The sequence below is a fragment of the Lycium barbarum genome, chromosome 5, assembly GCF_019175385.1.
Source record: "Lycium barbarum isolate Lr01 chromosome 5, ASM1917538v2, whole genome shotgun sequence".
Taxonomy (NCBI): Eukaryota; Viridiplantae; Streptophyta; class Magnoliopsida; order Solanales; family Solanaceae; genus Lycium; species Lycium barbarum.
In genome coordinates, this window is record NC_083341.1 from 87,077,535 (window position 1) to 87,093,670 (window position 16,136).

General features: G+C 39.3%; 2 protein-coding genes across 2 annotated transcripts; both read right to left on the bottom strand.

The window, feature by feature from the left end:
* Positions 1-1,560: 1,560 nt before the first annotated feature.
* On the bottom strand, positions 1,561-8,217 carry LOC132639553 (uncharacterized). The gene is made up of 3 exons (XM_060355992.1): positions 8,077-8,217; positions 2,459-2,599; positions 1,561-2,385 (listed from the first exon to the last, which is right to left on the bottom strand). Exons 1-3 carry the CDS (start codon positions 8,215-8,217, stop codon positions 1,561-1,563), a joined length of 1,107 nt encoding a protein of 368 aa, XP_060211975.1.
* An 81-nt stretch (positions 8,218-8,298) lies between these two features.
* Positions 8,299-10,458, bottom strand: LOC132639554 (uncharacterized). The gene is made up of 2 exons (XM_060355993.1): positions 9,534-10,458; positions 8,299-9,293 (listed from the first exon to the last, which is right to left on the bottom strand). The coding sequence occupies exons 1-2, from the start codon at positions 10,456-10,458 to the stop codon at positions 8,299-8,301; spliced, it is 1,920 nt and encodes a 639-aa protein (XP_060211976.1).
* Between the last annotated feature and the right edge of the window lie 5,678 nt (positions 10,459-16,136).

Consider the following 16,136-nt stretch of genomic DNA (forward strand, 5'->3'; position numbering starts at 1 on the left):
ACCATATGATTATCCATATATGTAGCATCATTGTTGATGATCAAGCTGCTGAATCCTCCTTGTTCTAATCCTCAGCTGAGGCAATTGTAATTTTTCCATATTGAGAATTCTTTTTCCTTCTGATGGCATGAGTATAAAGTCATGTACTTTAATCCCTGCATGATCCAAAGCCTGATTTGCTAGAAAGTCTGCCAAACTGTTGCCTTCTCTGAAAATATGACTAATCTGTACCTGCATTGCTCTCATATCCTGTTTGATCTGTTCAATCTGATTCCTCAGTACCCATGGAGTGATCCATGTATCTTGTAAGATTTTTAGGAGTACAAGTGAATCAGTCTCCAATTGAACCTGTTGAAAGTTGTGTTCTTTACAGAACTTCAATGCCTGTTTTATAGCCTCAGTTTCAGCTTCCATGTTTGTTGCTATTCCAATTTGTTGTGCTTCAGCATAGACCAAATCCCCATTGCTATCTCTGATGCAGAATCCATATGAACTGAGCCCAGGATTGCCTCTACTTGCCTCGTCTGTATTGCATTTTAATCTCCCTGGAAGTGGCATTCTCCAAACAACCTTAGCATAATAAACTTTTGGTTTATATCTACTAAGGTGGTGATTCATAGTTTCCCAATCACCAGATACATTCTGCAGCCATGGGAATCTCTTCCTTGTCAGTTGATGTAGTATGTGCTGTACTTGTTGTTTTAGTCTGTAGAAGGACACTGATCCTCCATGTTTAATGGAGTTTCTTCTCTTCCATAATGTCCACATGATCACTGCAGGCATTGTTCTATACATAGGATGCAATTTTGGCTTTATCTCAGCAGACCACCATGCCATGATCATTTTATGTAGACCAATTCCATCTGTGGGTTACCTGCACAAGAAGCAAAAAACTTCCATAACTTGACAGCTATGGAAGATTTTAGAAATAAATGGCCCACAGTTTCCTCCTGATGCTCCTCACAGCACCAGCATCTTGATGGTATATTGATCATCATCTTTTTTAATATGCCATCTGTAGAGATTCTCCCTTTCCACACTCTCCACATGAAAAAACTTATTTTTATTGGTAGCCCTTTCTCCCACATGAACTTATAACTGGTTTGTTTGCTCTCTCTGTGTCTGAGAAACTCCCATGCAGATTTAACTGAAAATCTGCCATTTGTTTCCAGCATCCAATATGGTTCATCATCTTCTTCTTCAACTGGTACTTTGATATTTTCCTTCATAAGCCAATTCCTGATCTAGAGTGACTGTTAACAGTTCCATGCTCCATTTCCCATTCTGCACAAACTGTCTAACCTCTATTTCTTCTTCTCTAGCAGCATCAGGAATGATATAATATAGTGCCCCCAGCCTTGTCCAATTCTCATACCAGAAACTTGAAGTTCCATTTCTTAAATACCAAAATATCTGTGGCTCAACTGCATTTCTTATATTTACAATTTTCTTCCATGTGTGAGATCCTCCTCTCTCCAATGCCATAGTAGGATGCCATTTCTTGCAGTATTTGTTCAGCATGTAGCTACCCCATAAGCTTCTTCCACATCTGAAATTCCATCACAACTTAGCAAATAAAGCATTAGATATATCAGTTAGTGATCTAAGACCAATTCCTCCTTCATCTTTTGGTAGACATAATTTGTCCCATGCCACCCAATGTTTGCTTTTCACCCCTACTGTATTGCTCCAAAAGAATTTGGCAAAAATCTTGTGCAGTTGCTTTATCACCCCAGAAGGAGGATTCATAGCTGATAGTAAATATACTGGCATGGTTTGCAACACATGATTGACCAACACATATCTACCTCCAAAAGATAACAGTTTGTTTTGCCAAGACAGAATCTTTTTCATCACTTTTTTGATCAAATCCTCATAATATATCAATCTCCTTCTTCCATAAAACACTGGACAACCTAAATATGTGAAAGGAAAGGATCCATGTCTCATCTTAGTATGTATTTTAATCCTGCTATTAACTCTGGCTGAGACCTTGTGATGAACATAGTAACAACTTTTATCAGTATTGACCAGCTGTCCTGAAGCCTTCTCATAATTCCTCAATCTCCTCATCATTATCTTTAAAGAATATCCATCCCCAGAACAGAATAATATTGTGTCATCAGCATATGATAGGTGATTGATTTGAGGACTCCATTTTGGCATTCCATAGCCTATGAAACTTGGCTTCTCATGTAACTTATTCAGACGACTTGTTAAGACCTCTGTTGCTATAATGAACAATGTAGGAGAAAGTGGATCACCTTGCTTTACCCCCCTACTTGATCTGAAAAAACCATGACTTGGACTATTGATTAATACTGAATACCAGTTGTTTGAAAGCAATCTCCATACTAAATCAATGAGAACCTCTCCAAACCCAAACTGTCTCAATACTTTAGTCAAAACAAATCCAGGAGAGTCTATCATATGCCTTTGCCATGTCTAATTTGATCACCACATTATTATGTTTAGCTCTCAAGTTAATATCTCTGATGATCTCATGTGACAGTAATATGTTTTCTGCAATGCTCCTTCCTTTCACAAATCCTGTCTGATTGTGAGAAATAATATTAGGAAGAACCTTTGCCAATCTATTCTGCAGTATTTTTGATAGTATCTTATTGGAGAAAGAGCTGAGACTGATAGGCCTCATATCACTAAAATGTTATGTCCCGTGTTTTCGTATAACAGGAAATCGAGAAATAATTACGATTTGTGTGTTATAAGGAAATATTTTGATTTTAGTAAGTATGACTATGTTGGTTATGGAATCATTAATGTTAGGACACCGGGGAAGGCCGAGGGTAAATTTGGAATTTCAGAAATTAGTTTCGGGAATTACAAAACGGGACTTTTCATGAATTGGGCCAAGAAAAATACAACACAATTGAGGCCCAAAATTTGTGAGGGTGGCCGGCCTTAGCCATGGCCCAAGCCCATCCTTTTAATGTCATGTGCTATGCACATGATTCTTAAATGGATATATATCATCTACACTTAGTAATTATCAAGAAACAAAGCAAAAAATTCAAGAACACCACAAAAAAAGGGGTTCGGCCGAAGGAGAGAAAAGGAGAAAGAAAGAAATTCCCAAGCTTTGTTGTTAATCCAAAAATATTAGTTTCTACATAATTGTGAAGTACTCAAGACCCTCTTCAACGGGGTATAATTAGTTTGACACAAGAACTCCCTTTACGACAAGTTGGGTTTTCAAGAAAAGGTAAGAATTTTGCCCCTTTAATGTTATAGAATTGATATGAATTTGTTAAGGATTGAGAATAGACGAGAATCCCGTAACCTTGATGTATATAAAAAGTCGTGGGTGTGTGTGTGTTTGGTGTTGGAGCCGTGGCACTTATGTAGTGTAAAGTGATATGAATTGATCTTGTTTAGTTTGTATAATGTGTCGTTGTGACCTTTATGTCGTAAATGATTGATTGATGAATTGGATTGGCGTTGGAAAATGATTTCGGAACGTTATCGGAAAGTGTATACCTTTGGTATAGTTGTGTATATCATTGTATGTCTAAGGTGCTAAAGACTTTAAATATGATTTATGGTTGATGTTAATGAATTCGGAATGAAACGACGCAAGTTAGAATGTTCGTCGTGACTTTTGGTGTTTTGAAAGAATTATGGAAAGTAATGGATTTTGGGCAATTTCGTGTATGGCTTGGAATGTATTTGGAATGTGATGGCATAATCTTGAGTGAGTAAATGAATACAATAATATGGATATAGATTTGGAATTTTGAAGTTTGAATGAAAGATTTCCAACTTGCGTAGTAAGGTAGACTTTTGAAGTTTGAATATGGTTTATATTGTTTGATGATGTTTGGGTTGTTGTTGTTGATGTATTTTGAGCCGAGCTGAGTCTCGGGGGTGTTAGATTTATAGGGGAAATGCTGCCGAAATTTCGGTAGACAAAAATGAAGTTAATGGCATTTTTAAGCCTAAGAATCTCAATTGGTAACTTTGACCATTTGCAGATTTCGGACGAAACGGGACTTGACTTTTGGGAGAGCATACGACGTCTGTAAGGTATGTAAAGCTTCCCACTTCTTCATTTGGCATGTCTTAGTGTGATAGGCGAATATTGGAATTTCCGGAGCATTTCTGCTCCTCGAAACCCGATCCACAGAAAAGTTACTATTCATTCAATTCAATTGAAGCCTAAGGGCTCTATTTTGGCTAGGATGCCACCAATCGTCCGAAACCTATCGAAATGTGGTCAGGTAACTTAGAAATGATTATGTATGACCTTTTGGCCCCTAAATGTTCGTAAATTATGTTCGCCACCTCAATTTGACTCGAGGTGGCCCGTTAACCCCGAGACGCCCTATTTGTCTTATTGGGCGGTCCTTTTGAATAAAGTTTGAAATGATACCTTCGATTTTGGAACTTCCTCCTACGGGATGTGTTTTGAATATTACGATACGCTAAGTTACGTTTTGAGCTATACATACTATTTTGGAAACGTTTTGTGAAATGAAACCTTGTATCGACTAAGTATTCGATTATTTCGTATTATGAAATGACTTATCGGATTACTCTGTTTTGAAAGACTATTTTAAAGTATGATTTGCATTTGTTTGCTCACGACTCCGCTCGTGCCTCATTATGACTTCGCTCACCGGTTCCCGGGCCGGTTTTGATTCGTAGGCCTTATAATAATTCGGCCGTATGCTGTGTTACGGTTCCCGAGGCTTCGCCATAGGGCCGGGTTCCGTTTGGAGTTATGCTGTGATATGGCTCGTGATGCGATACGCTCACCTATGATTATGTTTGTGTTCGGGGATGTACGGAGATTTGAAACCTTCTGGTGTTATGCTGTGTGTGGCGCCAGCGTCGGAGTGGCGACCATGTTCCTAAGCGTTTGCATGATTTCGTTTGCATTATATATACGTATATGATTTTGATACGGATTTTGACATACCGATTCGTATTCCACTTTGTCCTCTGGTTTGCTTTCGGTTTTGATCCATATTTCTGTACTCCGTGCTTTACATACTCAGCACATATTTCGTACTGACCCCCTTTCTTCGGGGGCTGCGTTTTATGCCCGCAGGTGCAGAGATCGGTGATCCTCCACAGTAGGCTTCACTCCTTGCTATTCCGGAGTACTCCTCTTTGATCCGGAGTCCACTTCTGGTACAGACTCCTTTTGCTTTGTATATATTCGGTATATTTGACTATTTGGGTACGGCGGGGCCCTGTCTCGCCATATGTCTTTGTTTTGAATTCGTAGAGGCCTGTAGTCATATATGTGGGGTGAGGGTCCTGTATATGTTGGTTTGATTTCGTTTTCTGGTGTTAAAGCGGTCTGTTGGTTATGATGGCCCCAAATGGCCCTTATGCTTATGTTTGCACTTTTGACCGGCGATGTCTATTCTGCCGCTCAGTTTGTATTTGATATGGCATTTTGATTTGGTGCGACCGCTTAAGACATATTTTGATATAAATTACGTTTAATATGATTTCGAAAAATTCGAAAATAAGTTTGGAATTGATAATGAATGTGTGATTCGGTCTGGGTACCCAGGTAGGGTGCCAGTCGCAGCCCACGGGGCTGGGTCGTGACATAAAAGTAGTGATCACCTCCTTCTTTGGTAACAAAACCAAATTAGTATTGTCACGACCCAGCTAGGGGCCGCGACGGGTACCCAGAGAAATTACCGAGCACCGCTTACTCTACTGCTTGTCTCGCTCATTTAATACTCTTTTATCCACTTTTACATACCAATTGTAGGAAAATCATATTTAATCAAAATATAAATACTTTATATACATTTTCCCCTTGGCCATCAAAATAATATACCTACATATGAAAACATCTTGTGAGACCATCTAACCCACTACGTATCTACGAGCCTCTACTAACATAATGAATACATAGACGGAACAAGACTCCGTCATGCCCAAAATATGCATATATGAATGTACATCAAAAGAATAGCCATAAGCACCTCCGAACGATGGAGTGTTATCTATCAGCTGACAGCTACTGAGGACCTGGGCCAAGCTCTCCTCCGTGTCTACCTGTGGGCATTAACACAGCGTCCGAAGAAAGGACGTCAATACGAATATTGTACCGAGTATGAGAGGCATACATAATGAAAGGAAACATCAATAATATGAGGATAATATCAACATGAGACATCTGGATCTGACTGATAATCATAAATGAAGTAATGCATGCTATCTTACTCATCATCATAACATGTATGCATCATATGCAAGCTGCCCGTCCATGTCGGAACGGTGTGATAATCAATAATATTAGCCCGCGTCCAGGCCTCCCGCGTCCGGGGTACCATCTCATGCCGCCCACTAGTGGTGTCTGCCCACGCCCGTAGGTCGTGGTGTATCCGTATCGCCGCCCGCCGAAGCGGTGTCTGCCCGGCCAAATAGGCCCGGTGTGAATGCAATCATGACATGCTTAACGTAAATACTCATAGTAATATGCTTATCATAAAATACTTATCTTATCATAATGCGTATATAAGGCTCATGATCAACTTTACTCTATCGGGGTGACGTAATGTCGTGATCCCCCGATTACATTATGGAACCATCATGGACATTCTGCCTCACCTTGAAAGGACTAGTACATAAGGTGAGTGTAGGCAAGGAATAACATTATCATCATTCTAGTGTCATCATCTCGTATAACTTATCTCATATAGACATTCATAAGTATGAGCTTTTAACTTCTTAGAATGTAAGAACTCCTAAAAGGAATAGGGATTCAAGTTAAAAGATTCATGCCATTAGAAAGAAGGACTAGCCTCACATACCTTGGTCGTTTAGCTAAGATATCTCTCACTTGTTCTCCGTCGATATCACGTCGTTACCTTCATAAGAGAATCCGTATCAACATTAGTAACTGACTATAAGAACGCGTCGCTAATTCTAGGAGAAGTCAGACAACGTCTCCTTGGCTCATACTACTTTTCTCACGTTCTATATCAACTCCCAATATTCATAATATTATTCGCAATATCATAATCGACAATTGTCATTTACGTACATTTGGCAAAATCCACCATTTTCCTACAATTTTCCCTCATATTTCTACTTCTAGCTCATCCTTGCGTTTTCATGCATTTAATTCTTGTTTCATGATATAAACATCATTTATAACGTATTTGTAGTCACAACACTTCAATATTCATAGTTCAATTCCACTATCATTCATTTATGTCACTATTCACTCAATAATGACCCATTTCTATGTTCTTCTACATTTCAAGTGTCTAAGCTTTCCAATACTTCAAAAAATATGGAATAATCATGAAACGTACCTTGGAGGATGGTTGAACAATCCTTAAGTTGAAATACTTCACTTAGCCAAACCCTAGTTCCACCTTCTTGGGAATTTCTTGACTTAGAAGATCCTTTGATGCGTTCTTACACTTGATTCCATGAAATTAGTGTTGTTGTTCTTGATATTCCCTTTAATTCTCTTGAATTCTTGTGGAGGAATTATTTGGAATGTTCTAGAGGTCTCTTGAGTTGTTGGATGAATAATGAAATAATATGAAGTCTAAGTCCCTTTTTAAAATCACAAAATCTGGTCTTTAATGAATTCTTGTCAGGATGAACAGTGGTCGTAAACCACCATATACGGACCGTATTTTGATTTACGATCCGTCCACTGTGGTCGTAATTAACCATTTCAAGGACAGAAAGTTTTGGCTGATGGACATGGTAGTTTACGACCTGGTTTACGGTCCGTAAACCAGTTTACGGGCCGTAGACTGGGTCGTATTTAACCATATTCAACATTTACAGAAAGTTGGAATTTTTGACAAGCTAGGGGAAGATTGCACTATACGGTCCGTAAACTACTTTACGGGCCGTATAGTGCCATATACGACCACTGGGCTGAAAAAATTTTCGCGACTTTCTTATTTCCAAAAATTCTTAATTAGCCATTGTCGACTTAATAAAACATCATTCACTCAACTTTTCACCATTCCACTCATCATACAAGTACGGAGAAATTTCTGAGGTGTAACAAGTATGTGTGATGAATTGTGGTATCTCATATCCACAAAAGAAGGCTCTAACCATTTGAATCACATCCAGCTTGATAACCTCCCAACACTTCTGATAAAACTGTCCTGTGAATCCATCAGGCCCACTAGCACTGTCCCCATTGAGTGAAAACACAGCCTCCTTTACTTCACTTTCAGATGGCAACTCTTCCATATTCTTTTGCTTTTCTTCAGTTATCAATTTAGGAATATTTTTCAACAATGCATAATCCGCTCCTAAATTTTCTTCACTAAACTATGACTCAAAGAACCTGATTTCCTCAGAAGCAATATCTACTTCATTTTCCAACCATGTAACAGAAGGATATTGTATTCTTTTCAGAGTTAGTTTATTCCTCCTGCCCTTCACATATGAATGGAAGAATTTTGTATTTTTGTCTCCATCATTGAACCATTTCATACCAGCTTTCTGCTTCCAATACTCTTCCTCCAAGTGTAAAAATCTGGTTAGTTCAGCCTGTGCTTGATGTAACAACATTCTATTCTCCCTTGAAGCATTATTTTCAAATTGCAACTCCTTCACCTTTATAGTATCTTTAATAGTGGCAATCTGCTGAAATATATTCCCATATGTGCTCCTGCTCCACTGAATCAGTTCTCTTTTAAGTTTCTTCAACTTGTGATGAAATACATTGAATGGATTTCCACAGAAATCAGCAGTCCAATTCTCCCTTACCACCTCCATAAATGTATGATGCTTTGTCCAGAAGTTAAGAAACTTAAAAGATTTGACAATAGGATGTGCATTGCTGTTACACTCAAGATGTAGTGGTGCCTGATCAGAACCATGTCTAATCATATGAGTCACTGCTGTGGATGGCATGATATCTAACACTTGCTGATTCACTAGTATTCTATCTAACCATTTGAATATGTAATCTTCTTCAGTCCTCCCATTCCACCATGTGAATTTACTTCCACTGAATCCTACATCAATCAAACCATAACTTTGTATACAGGTAGAAAAATCCAAAGTCTCATTGGATGAGACTAGAAGGCCACCTTGCTTCTCCTCATCAGACACTATGACATTAAAATCCCCTCCTATTATCCAAGGAAGGTCTTGTTGATTTACCAAGTCTACCATATCATCCCACAACTCCTCCCTCTCCAATCTATCACATTTAGCATAGACTACTAACACCAACACTGATTGATTTAAGGATGAGTGAATTAGTTGCAAAGTAACCTGCTGTTCTGATTCAGATATAACTACACCAAGCCATTCATCTATCCAAAAAATCCAGATTTTTTCCTGAACAATTCACCTTGCAATTTTGAAAGACTAACTTCCTTCTATACTCTTCAATATCAATAGGATCTTAAAAAGGTTCCATTAGGCCTATGATAGAATAATGAAATCTCCTCTTTAGTTCAATTAACCTCTCAAAAGATTTTTGAGTGTTAACTGACCTAATATTCCAAAATAAAGCTTTGTCTATCATTGAGAATTGTTAGTTTTGTTTTTACTCCTCCTTGTTGAAACTCCTGCCACTAGAATACTGGTACTTCTGACAGGTTTTTGTTTATTTGTTGCCTGTTTCAATTTCTGCACACTTCTAGGGGATAAATCTGCCTCTTTTGCTATATTCTCAATGTTCTGAGCTAAATCTTCCTCATCTTGGCTATTGAAATCAGCTTGGGCCTGTATCTCCTCTTGCTTTCCATGTTGTGAAATCTCTACTTGTTCCACAGGAAAGATGCCAGAAATATTACTCTCTGGTGGCCTTGTACCTTCTTGTCCTTCTTTTCCTTGATTATCCTCCACTTCCTCCTCTGATATTGGAGTCCTATCATGATCATCATCCTCCTGCAATACATCACCTAACCTGTTTTGCTGTACTGTAACAATCTGATTTAGAGCATCAGACATCTTTACTACAACACCTGAGGATTTCTGCACATCAGTCACATCTACTATATCCTCATCTGTATTCTGCAATGCTGCATATTGATTATTTTGCAGAGTTTGATTCTCCTTTGGTTTCCAAGCATTTTCATCATATTTACCTCTATGAAAGTGCTTGTTATTCCGTTGTTTTCCTTTCTTCTCCTTGAATCCATCATCATTATTGCCCTCTGCAGGCTGTACCTTGTCTGCTATTTCCTTCCCTTTCATTATGTTACCATTTGTCCCTTTGTACTCCTTAATATCAGATCTGCTATTTTTTGCATTCTTTTGCTCCTTATTCTTCCTTTGATCTGCCTTACTATTTTCCTCCTGTTCTTTGTCTAAGCTTTGTTCTTCATCCTTGGGATACAATTCTGGATGAATGACATAACAATCTTGCTCATTATGTCCTTGAAGTTTGCAGTTTTTGTAGTACTTAGGAACATAATCATAATTGATCTTTATCCATTTATCCACAATCTCCCCAGTACTCTTCTTCTTCATTCCTATATTGATTCTCTTTGGGAATTATCCAAGCAAGTCTACTTCTACCTTCACTCTCGGACAACTTGGCCTGGTTTTATTAGTTGTGGCCATATCAACTTGTAGGGGCTTTCCACCAGCAGAGGCAAGTGAAAAAACTGCTTCTTTCACAAAATAGTTAGGAGGTAGTGACGGGAATGATATCCATGTAATTGCAATCTTCGTTTCCTCCTATGGATCAAACCATGGATCCCATTTGAAAGTAAGCATGGGATAGGACCAGTTCTTATGCATAATGTAATATGCAGGTTTGGACAATAAGGTCACGTAATCTTCTAAAGAAGAAGCACGTATTAGTACATATCTATTGCTCAACAAGCCGATAATAGACTCTCCTTTCAAACCACATTGCTTTGGAATTAATGTTCTCAAATATTTCACGTCAGGCCAGCTATATGAGAATTTCCCCACGACAGCATATTGTAGTTTTTCCTTAATAATCATCTTCTCAATCTCCTCTTCATCCCATACTACCATGGGCTCTCCATGCAAATATGTAATAGTCTTCATGGGTAAAGTAGGGCGGTACGTAGTAGTAGAATTATTAGGGTTAAGGGCTGTTGCATAAGTTTGGTTCGGTAAGAGGTGAGTAGGTTGTGTAGGTACTATTGTGTTAGTCTGGACAGCCATAATAGGCGGTTGTCCAGTTGCCGGAGAGGCCATTGTCGCCGTTAAAAGGTTGGAAGTAATTAGGGTTTCGGCTAGGTTTAGGGTTTCGTCTTAGAGAGGGAATTTTTATCCCTTAAGAACCTGTTCCTAAATTCATTGGATTATTATTATTGAACCGTCATCATGGACACATCTCACCTTGAAGGAACAAAGTCATAAGACGAAGTCAACATCAATGAATAACAACAATAGCCATGAAACAAGCTCAAGGATATCACAAGAACATCGGGAACTGTAAGATTTGGTACTTTCAGAAAACGGGTTTATTGAAGATGTCACATATAGGTTCACAACAAAGGAATCATGCCTTAAGAAAGAAAGGTTTAGCCTTAATATACCTTTCGATCTTCTTAGTCACCCAACGTTTATTCTCCCAAGCTCGTATGTCTACATATAAATCATTTATACTATCATTAGACTCGTTGCCACACACTTGTCTCAAGCATTTAAATGAAACCCCTTTTTGAATCTGCCGAAATTCGGGCAGCATCTCCCCTGTTTATATGCCTAGCCCAAAATCGTAATTCAGCAACCAACAACAACAACAACAATACCAACATCAATAACATCATTTCCAACACCAATATGTACCATAAAACAGCCCACACGCTGTTTTCCAACTTCCATAACTAACCAACTTACCACACAATTATTTAATGACTTTGTCTCCGTAAATAAGCCTTAAATAATACCAAAAGAGAAATATTCATACATTTTTATTGTTAAGACAGCAATATCCACGCTATGATCACCGCAAAACAATACTAGAATCACAACCATGCATTACCCGGACATAAACCACTACTCCGTGACTTAAAAATTGCTCACTTTTTGTTTCTCTCTCTCTCTCTCTCTTTAATTTTTTGAATTTTCCAGGAAAATCTGATGAAAAAAGGGTGTTATTACCCTTTATATAGGGGTCAAATTCGGGTCGGGTTCACTGTAGCAATTTACTGTAGCTACTGTAGCAGCGTTGTAGCACGCGTTTCTACTTTGTCAGCTGAACTTATAACGTCCATAATTCTCTACTCCGATGTCCTATCGAAGAGCGGTTTGTTGCGTCGGAAACTAGAATCGACGATCTTCCTTTTATGCTTTTGTTTCACTAAAAAACTGTCACGACCTAACCCCGTAGGCCGTGACTACTGCCCGAACTGGGCACCCGAACACACTCATCCAATCCGACTCACATACAGATAGCGTATACAGGCACAAATATCACACACTGCCTCAAATTATATCAACTGTCTCAGACACATTTCAACACAACCATATATATATATATATATATATATATATATATATATATATATATATATATATATATATATATATATATATATATATATATATATATCAGAAGCCGACAGGGATATCAAATGGCGCAACGGACCAAAACATATACAAGTGCACGCCGACAAGGCTGCCATGGCGAGTGGGATCTTACAAACACACCTGTACAGAAGTAGGCACAACCCACATATACGTCTACAGACCTCTAAAAAGACCAACCGAACCATATGGCGGGACAGGGCCCCGCCGTACCCCTGAACAAATATATAAATATGCAACGAACGAGTATATATACCAAAATGTAGGCTCCGGAATAAGAGGAGCACTCCAAACAGCAGAAGAGGGTGTCCTAAACTAGTGGATCGCCAAACTGTGCGTCTGTACCTGCGGGCATAAAACACAACCCCCCGAAGAAAGGGGGGTCAGTACGAAATATGTACTGAGTATGCAAAGCAGAAGATACAGAAAACAAATCTGAGGCATAAACGAAATAGAAGTACAGAAAATAAGTGCAAGCCCAAAATATCAAAATGTTTACTTGCGAAATATAAGTCATGCGTAGGGCACAGGAAATATGGTCGCCCGCCCGTCGATGGCGCCATAACACTGCATAACACCAGAAGGTTTCAAATCTCCGTATCCCCGTCACACATCATAGCACAGCATGACGCCATACACAGCATAACGCCAAATATAAGTGGAACCCGACCCTCTAGCGAGTGGCTCGGTGAACCATAACACAGCATAACACCGGAGTATATCAAAGTGCGCACGACAACAAAACCGGCCCGGGACTCGGCGAAAGATATAACAGAATGCACGAGCAGAGTCGTGAGTAACCATATGCATAAAATCATTATCATGGACTCAAATATAAGTAAAATGACCATACTTGAGAATCGAAATAATAGTCATACCAAATTCGTTCAAACGTCTTCCGAATTACATAAAGGAAAGTCGCGGGACCCACGGACGGGTGTTGACCCGAGCCGGGCCCGCCTATGGAGAACATACTCATCATACGCCATGCAAACTCTTACGAAAATATCGGCGCAATCCGAGCCTTTATGTGAAAGATACGGCGCCCATAGTTACGAAATTCTTTAAAACAAAACTTTTTGTGCAACATTTGGAAATCAATTATTTCGAAGACATAAGGGTTCATATTTCATCACATCAAACATACGAATGCCAAGAAATATATATAAGAGTCATAACGTGCTCGGATTTCGAATTTAGAATTTCCTCGAGGCTCGTGACATAATCTATTTATAACTAAGGCATGCCAAAAGAAGGAAGGTTTGAGCTTTACATACCTCGTACGCACTCCAAGCTAGCCCAACTCAAGCTAATCCCAACCTACGCCTCGGGCTCCCCAAGGTCTACAAATACGTCAACGAATATCAAACATTAGACATAGGCACTTAGGCGATTTATTCCAAACTAACACTCAATTCTACAGAAATTTGGGCAGCATTTCCCCAGTAAATAGGCCAACCCCGAGAATTTAACTCGGCCAAATCAACAATCACAACAACAATAACCAGCCTAACAACCCCAATGACCAATCCAAAAGGCAATATAACGTTAATAACTCTCGTTTACATCATTCAACAACATTCATAATATTTAATTCGACGGCTTACATTCAAGCCACATTACCGCTCATACATTCAATTACCAACCCGAACCCATACCAACAATATTCAAGGACATTTTAAACAATTTACACAATATTTCCAACAATCCAACAATCGCTCCAATTTTCCCGAAAAACAATCCCAAACCCGAGAACACAACCATAACCCATTCTTGTCATGAAATATGACCTACATTCGGCCACACTACACATATACATATATTGATGATTTGTATTCTTTTCTCCACATTACCCAACTAAATATGCTACATAGAATCAATTCATCAACCCAATCACAACACACACATCTACACGACCATACACACCCTACACGACTCACCTCCAACTTACTATATTTCACAAATTTCATCTATATTAGCATACTACAACATGCATAAAACATTCACAACGCATAAAACAAGATCAAATCTTACCTTTCTTCTTCAACTCCACAAATAGGCTTGGGTTTGCGATCTACTAGACGGATGGCTTGATCGCTCCAACAACACTTCCACGCTACTTAGGGACCTCCAATTAGTGGATTTACTCCAAAGAAATATTTTTGGAATGGCTAAAATTGGACATGGTTTTTTCTTGGTTTGGCCGAGAGGTTGGATTTGTTGTTCTTCAACTTCTTGATTTTTTTTTCTAAGTGTATAATGCTAGAAGATGACTTAGAGGTCATCTTTTAAGCTCCTAAATGAACTCTCCATGTGTCCATGGCCCACACATGTGTTGGACCACTTAAAATTGGCCACAAAATGTGTGGGACCAATTTCAAGCCACACGGCCAAAGGGCCTACTTTTGCAAGATTTTTAACTTCCAAATATATGACTTTTGGTCCCAACTTTTCCTAAGTGTTTCATGCCAACAATTTCATGTACAACCTATGTCTCAAAATGAAATCAAAGGTCAAAAGTCCCGGCTTCAAGTCCCGGAATGGTCTTGGCCCTAACTTATCATAGTTAATCCGGATTGTCCCAATGCATAAAATACGGGACATAACATCCTCCCCCCCTTTTGAACATTCGCCCTCGAATGTTGGACTAATGTACGGGTCTTACTAAAAATTCGGGGGAGTTTCTTTTATAGCCATCACATACAAGTCATTCACAAATCAACATAGTTAGATAAAGGATTTGGATTACCTGTAGGTACTGGAAATAGGTGAGGATACTTTTTCTTCATCTGCTCCTCAGCTTCCCAAGTCATTTCTTCTCGGTTATTATTCCGCCACAGCACTTTAACAGAAGCCACATCTTTATTCCGCAATTTTCTTACCTGACGATCCAATATGGCTATAGGCTGCTCTTCATAAGATAGCTCCTCTGTGACCTGTATATCACCTGTAGGAAAGGTTCTCGAAGGGTCACCAATACATTTACGAAGCATAGAAACATGGAATACCGGGTGCACCGCTCCCAAATCAGCTGGCAGATCCAATTCATAGGCCACCTTGCCTATTTTACGAATAATCTGATAAGGCCCAATATATCTCGGACTGAGCTTTCCTTTCTTGCCAAATCTCATAACACCTTTCATAGGTGACACTTTCAGGAACACCCAATCGCCAATCTGGAACTCTAACGGTCGACGTCGTTTATCAGCGTAAGATTTCTGTCGACTCTAGGCCGCTAATAGTCGCTCTCGAATCAGTTTCACTTTATCGACTGCCTGCTGGACCACATCTGGACCGATTAATTGAATTTCACCCACGTCAAACCAACCGATCGGAGATCTGCATTTCCTGCCATACAAAGCCTCATATGGTGCCATCTGAATACTGGAGTGGTAACTGTTGTTATAAGCAAATTCAACAAGCGGCAAATGATCATCCCAGCTACCCCTGAAATCAATAACACAGGCACGCAACATATCTTCCAGCGTCTGAATAGTGCGCTCGGCCTGTCCGTCGGACTGAGGATGAAATGTTGTACTCAGACTCACCTGGGTCCCCAATCCCTCCTGAAATGATCTCCAGAAATTAGCTGTAAACTGGGCACCTCTGTCGAAGATAACAGACACTGGAACTCCGTG

Excerpts from the sequence above, each read along its gene's own strand:
- LOC132639553 (XM_060355992.1), bottom strand. The coding sequence starts at position 8,217 with ATGGAAGAGTTGCCATCTGAAAGTGAAGTAAAGGAGGCTGTGTTTTCA. Across the intron at positions 2,600-8,076 it reads AGCTGGATGTGATTCAAATG|AATAGATTGGCAAAGGTTCT; the intron begins GTTAGAGCCTTC and ends AAAATACTGCAG. Across the intron at positions 2,386-2,458 it reads GAGCTAAACATAATAATGTG|TTTGGGTTTGGAGAGGTTCT; the intron begins GTGATCAAATTA and ends GTATTGAGACAG.
- LOC132639554 (XM_060355993.1), bottom strand. The coding sequence starts at position 10,458 with ATGAAGAAGAAGAGTACTGGGGAGATTGTGGATAAATGGATAAAGATC. Across the intron at positions 9,294-9,533 it reads AGGAGTTTCAACAAGGAGGA|ATGAATGGCTTGGTGTAGTT; the intron begins GTAAAAACAAAA and ends TTTTTTGGATAG.